The sequence below is a fragment of the Mastomys coucha genome, unplaced genomic scaffold, assembly GCF_008632895.1.
Source record: "Mastomys coucha isolate ucsf_1 unplaced genomic scaffold, UCSF_Mcou_1 pScaffold21, whole genome shotgun sequence".
NCBI classification, from domain to species: Eukaryota; Metazoa; Chordata; class Mammalia; order Rodentia; family Muridae; genus Mastomys; species Mastomys coucha.
In genome coordinates this window covers 36,306,509-36,312,508 of record NW_022196904.1, presented here as the reverse complement: position 1 = coordinate 36,312,508, position 6,000 = coordinate 36,306,509, and the positions used below count along the sequence as shown (strand labels likewise).

The 6,000-nt window shown below is 48.4% G+C and overlaps 1 protein-coding gene across 8 annotated transcripts in view; it reads right to left on the bottom strand.

The window, feature by feature from the left end:
* Positions 1–296: 296 nt before the first annotated feature.
* Vrk3 (VRK serine/threonine kinase 3) overlaps positions 297–6,000 on the bottom strand; it is a 32,050-nt gene continuing 26,346 nt past the window's right edge. For 7 of the 8 annotated variants that reach the window (XM_031386446.1, XM_031386442.1, XM_031386447.1 and 4 more), the window contains 2 exons: positions 1,926–2,085; positions 297–592 (listed from right to left, as the gene is read on the bottom strand). In XM_031386446.1, coding sequence (XP_031242306.1) covers positions 1,937–2,085 — 149 coding nt within the window. In that variant the 3' untranslated portion in view covers positions 297–592; positions 1,926–1,936. Of the gene's footprint in view, positions 593–1,925; positions 2,086–5,551; positions 5,981–6,000 lie in introns of those variants that run through there. The other variant, XM_031386450.1, reaches the window with a different exon arrangement.

Here is a 6,000-nt window from a genome sequence, read left to right as displayed (position 1 = left end):
GGTGGATGGGTAGAAGGCTGGAGGGCGTGAAGGTGGCTAGATGCAGAAGTGTAGTACTGGCTGGCTGGGTGGCTGACTTCATGAAAGTAGGAATAAACAAGCTCTTGCTTGACATGTTTTGGGGTGCTAAGGCTGGAATCAGCCCCTTGGGTTCTTCATGCCTTGGCATCCCCAGCAGTGGGGGCGGCATGTGCACACTATCACTCTGGCCAGCTGAATTATTAAGTAAAAGACCAAGTGGCTGGGTAAACAGGAAGATTCTTCCAGAGCTTCTGTGAACACTGGGCTCTCTAGGCTCTGATCAAAAACAGTTTATTATGCATCACAGGAATGCCCATGGCAGGAGGGTCCTAGGGAGTGGCTGCTGCTGCTGCCAGCATCCACTTATTTCCATCCACAACTGCAAGGGCTGAGAGACAGGGAGGAGTTTCACATTACAGGACATGACTCAGGTTCCTCAACAGTGCTGATTCATATGTCTTAAGGGAGCGGTGAGAATGCACATTCAAGGGATTCTTCTAGGAGCTATGAGTTCAAACAGGCCTCAAGTCATACTGCTTCATGTTCTACTTCAAGGTGCATGTCGGAAGCTCTGTAAAGCAATAAGGGTGGCTGTAAGGAGCAGGCTTTCGGCCCCTCCCTCCTGCCACATCTGGGAGGTGTGGGGATGTACCAGCAACAAAGGGGACAAGCAGCCATGAGGCCTGAGACAGTGGCCACCCAGAGCAAGTCATCCTGTTGATGGGAGGCAGAGCTGGGCTGGGAGCAGGTGACATGAGGTGAATGTGACTGGCATCAAGGAATGCGAGGATGGTGAAGGAGGGCCTGGTAATCCCAGCACTCTGGAGGCAGGGGCAAGGGGATCAGAACCAAGGTCAGCCTCAGCTACAGACTTTGAGCATTGCCTAAGTTTCATGGGACCTGGTCTCAAACACATAAACAGGAAAAGAGGGGCAGTGCCCCAGGTCCTGAGGCCGGCAGAAGCAAAGATCCACAGGGCTATGGAGAGAGACATGGCCAGTGTCTGGTGGACTCTGGGAAGGGGAAGATGCTGTACCCGGAGACAGCCTGCTGCCAGGAAGTGCCACTCATGACACACTCACCAGACACTACTGGTGTCTGGTAGATGACACTGTCAGGGTAGAGGTGGGGCTGGCTGTGCCCTGCAGAGTATTCAGTTAGCCTCCTCATCTCTGCTGCTTCATGCCATGGGGCATTCCTGTGTCAGCCAAAATGTCTTCAAATGCATAGTTTCCCATTCCTACATGTTCATATGTGTGTGTCTGTGTCTGTGTTTGCACATGCATGCTATACAAGCTTTGACTGCAGTCAACCACAATGAGAGAAGCAAATGCTCTGGGAGAGAGCATGGCCTTGGGGAACTTCCACTTGGGGACACAACCTTGCTATGGGACATTCTCTAGAACTCATGACAGATTGAGACAGGGTGTCATGTAGCCCAGTCTGGCCTAGCTTCTGAGCTGTACCCCTACCTCCTGTGTGCTAGGATTGCATCTGTGTGCTACCATGTCCAGCTTATGGGGTATGAGGGATGGATGAAGCCCGGGACTCCTGCATGCTAGGCCAGCATTCTACCAACTGAGCCCCAGCACCAACCCCATTGGGTTGTTTGTTTGTTTTGTTTTAGCTTTTTATAAACACTGTCATAGCTAAGGTTAGCATTGAATGTCTGATCCTCCTGCCTCCACCTCAGAGTTGGGATAATAGGTATGCACCATCACACCTGGGTGACCTCAAAATTTTCTAGTTACCACAGATCACCCAGCTGAATTCCAGCTGTCTGGATTCCTCTTGAGTTGATTTCAGGAGTTCATGAGAAAAACAACGATATATACCAGGGGCTGGGGCACCTAGTCCCTCAAAGGCTTGGGTGGGGTTAGGGGCTAAGTCAACAACCTCCTCACCTGGATTCCACCTAAGGCACCATCTGAAGGTCCAGGGGATCATAGGGTGACACCCGCATATCCTGCAGCAGAGCTTCTAGATTGTTCCTCAGCGTGGCATAGGGCGGCTTCTCCTCGTAACTGAGGGCCATCACCACCTTCAGGTACTCCCTCAGGGTCTCTGTCATCAAGACACCCAAAATCACAGGTGAGGCCCGAGAGGTGATGCTTGCAGCCCCCTGTGCTCAGCATCACTGGGCGTCCTTGTATCTGCTGTCCGTGTGGGAAGCATCAGGGAGCAGCCGCAGAATGGTGAATACCAGAGTGCTCACCAGCCAGCCAGTCACCAACCCTCACCTGCTTCTCATCCCGTGCTACTTCCCAACAGATTCCTGAGCAGAAAGCCTATGTGCACCTCTAACATGGGGCCTGCAGGTTCCAGCTGAGGCAGGAATAGAGTGTGAGCACAGTGCACAATCCATCCAGCAGAGGGAAGCAGTGGGCATCACGGTAACCGGCATGAGCGGCAGGCAAGCCCCACGTGCAATTAAGTGTTCTTTAAACATTTCTTCCTTCCTTTCTTCCCTCCTTCCTTCCTTTAAATAATTTATCTTTATTTTATGAGCATTGGTGTTTTGCCTGCAAGTATGTCTGTATGACAGATGTTAGATTTACAGACACTTGTGAGCTACCATGTGGACTCTGGGAACTGAACCCGGGTCCTCATGAAGAGCAGACAGTGCTCTTAACAGCCAAGCCAACTCTCCAGCCCTTAAAAAAATTTTGACCATTGGAAAACACAAAACAGTATTAAGTTCATGGCAGCACAAGCACAGGTGTGCCACACTGCAGGAAACCATGGAGTTGGCCTGGTCTCACTGCCTTGAGAGACATCTGACATGTTTTTAAGAGTCCATGGCTCCTAGGGCACAAGGTGCCTTCCAGTTTCTGAGAGACCAATGCATTCCCTCAGGCAGTAAAGCACTCAGGCCACTTTGGGTTTCTTTGTATGTTCCCTTAGAAGTCCAGGAAGCAAGGAAGCCTGACATGACAGTTGGTCTCAGACATTAATCTTGTGTACCCTGTATAGCTTGCAAATGTCATTGTATCCTAGCAACTGCACATATATAGATCCTGGCAAATGCCACTATATTCGGTTTCTTATAAGGGTATAAAAAGTGTGATTACTTTCAATAAAGTTGTCACAGCCTCAGTCTTGCTGTGACTCCTTCAACCTGAGCCTGGATTAAGTTCTTGCCAGTTATATCAAGTAATTTTGGCCCTCTAAATAAGTGTAGGTGCTTATACCACACAGGTTAAAGAAAAGGGCTCTTTTTAAATTTAATTTGGGGGGGTCTATAAAGAGTCTCACTCTGGCTATGCATGGTGGCACATGCCTTTAATCCCAGTAGTTGGGAGGCAAAGGTAGGTGGATCTCTGAGTTACAGGACAGGCAGAAGTACACAGAGAAACTATCTCAAGTCAAAACCAAAACCAAAACCAGAAAGTTTCACTTCGTAGCACAGGCTGCCCTTGAGTTCCTAGCAATTCTTTGGCCTTAGTCTCTCGAATGTTGGGAAACAGGCCAATACCATGATGGTACCACTTTGTTGTTTTTCTTTCTGAGACAGTCTCTATATAGCCCAGGCTGACTCAGCATTCAGAGATCCACCAGTCTCTGCCTTTCTAACGCTGGGCTGGAGCATGTGCACCACCACCCCTGCCACAATGGCACCTGCAAAAAATGTATCGATTTTTATGAGTGTATGAGTCTGCATGAGTGTTTGTCGTGTGCAGAGTGCCCTCAGAGAGTAGGAAAAGTGTATTGGAGTCACACAATATGTAGGTGTAGGAGCTGGACTTAGATCTCTGCAAGAGCAGCAAGCACTCATAACTGATGAACTCTCTCTCCATCCCAATGGTACTTTCCCCCTAACAATTATTTATTGTGTGTGTGGAGGTCAAAGCTCAACTTGTAGTAACTCTCTCTTCTCACCACGTGCCTCTTGGGTGTTGATCCCTAGTCATCAGACTTGGCAGCAAGTGCCTTTAACCTTCTGAGCCATGTCAACAGCCCCACCATGGTATTCTTAATTTTCAGGTGTATTTATGATACATGTGTGTACTGCTCTGTATGTGCTGGTCTTTGTGCTGAATGAGAGAGGCCAGTAGCAGCTGTCTTCCTCTCAGGTGTCATCCTCCACCTTGTTTTCTGAGACAGGGTCTCTCACTAACCTGGAGCTCACTGATGTAGCTGGAGTAGCAGGCCATCGAGGCCCAACAATTCACATGTCTCAGCTGCTTCCAGCCCTGGGATTGTAAGTGCACACAGCTGTGCAGGCTTTTCACATGGGTGCTGGGACCCAAATTCATAATATACTGGATAAGAACGTAAGTGGGCTATAGATGCAGTGAGCAAGGTCGGCATGGCAGTGCTCTCCCCTCCCCTCCTCCCAGCCCTGCATTCATTGCCCCCACGTCCCTCCCACTCAACTGAGTGTTACTTCCTACCTCCTGCAATGGCCTTAGACTGCACAGCAGAGATAAACCTATCTGCTGGGGTCCTGGAACTCCCAGTGACTTACAGAAGGGAAAGGTACCCAACTCAGTAGGCCTGAGGCTGCACTGCACTGACGTCCCCAAAGCCCAGCAGAAGAGCCATATCTCACCCAACCCAAGCCAGAGAAATGGACCAGAAGTTAAGCAGACAGGGTGTGGGTTAAATTCCTAGCACCCCCACTGGCTCACAACCATCTATAACTCCTATTCCAGGAGACCTAACACCTCTATTGGCCTATACGGGCACTACACCCTCCCTGGTGCACAGGCACCCATGCAGACAACAAAGTCATATACATGAAATAAAAGTAAAGCTTTATAAAAAAAAAATCTGTTTTTGTCCCTGTTCCAGTAACAACTCCTGTACACATGCTCTCCATGCCAGCACCAACAAAGGCTACCATGGAAAGCAAGGGCCTTGGGGAGGGGTGTGTGTGTGTGTGTGTGTGTATACTCTCACTGCTTATACTACACAATTTAGGTGATAAATTTTGGAGGAGGGTTACTGGGACCTCATACTTGCTTTTCAAGCACCCTACATTGTACTTATAAAAAACGTTAATGATTCATTTATGATTTATGTGTGTTTATGTGCAACCTGTGTGTACAGTGCCCATAGAGGACAGAAGAGGGCATTAGATCCCCTGAACTGGAGCTACATGGCTGTTGCCATGTGAGTTCTGAGAGTAGCATCTAAGTCCTCTGGAAAATCAGTAAGTTTTCTTTCTCTCTCTCCCCCTCCCTCTGCTTGTTGTTGTTGTTGTTGTTGTTTTGTTTTGTTTTTATTATATGTAAGTACACTGTCGCTGACTTCAGACACCCCAGAAGAGGGCGTCAGATCCCATTACACATGGTTGTGAGCCATCATGTGGTTGCTGGCAGTTGAACTCAGGACCTCTGGAAAAGCAGTCAATTCTCTTAACCACTGAGCCATCTCTCTAGCCCATTTTGTTTTGTTTTTTTTGAGACAAGGTTTCTCTGTGTAGCTCTGGCTGTACTAGAACTCACTTTGTAGACCAAGCTGGTCTCAAACTCACTGAGATCTGCCTGCTTCTGCCTCCTGAGTGCTTTGGACTAAAGGCATGTGCCATACTGCCCAGCTATAGTAAGTATTCTTAACCACTGAGCCATCTCTCTAGCCAACTCCCCCACTTTGTTTTTTTTAATTTCTGGAGCTGGTTCACTAAATTAATTCATGATTATAAAACCACTGCTCCAGTTTTTTTTTATTTTTATATCTTTCTGTGTACATGCATGTAAGCATGTTCACATACACACAGGAGCATGTGCATGCATGTAGAGGTCAGGTCCTGGATGTTGGTCCTCACCTCCCACCGGTTTGAAGCAGGTCTCTTGGTTTGCTGCTGTGGACACGACTTCAGGAGTTCTCTTTCTGCCTCCTGTCTTGCTGTAGGAGCACTGGCTTATAGAAGCGTGTCCTGCACCCAGCTTCATGTAGGCTCAGGGGATCTGAACTCAGGCACTCACACTCAAACTGAGCCACCTTCCTATACCACCTATAATTCAGTGTTACAGA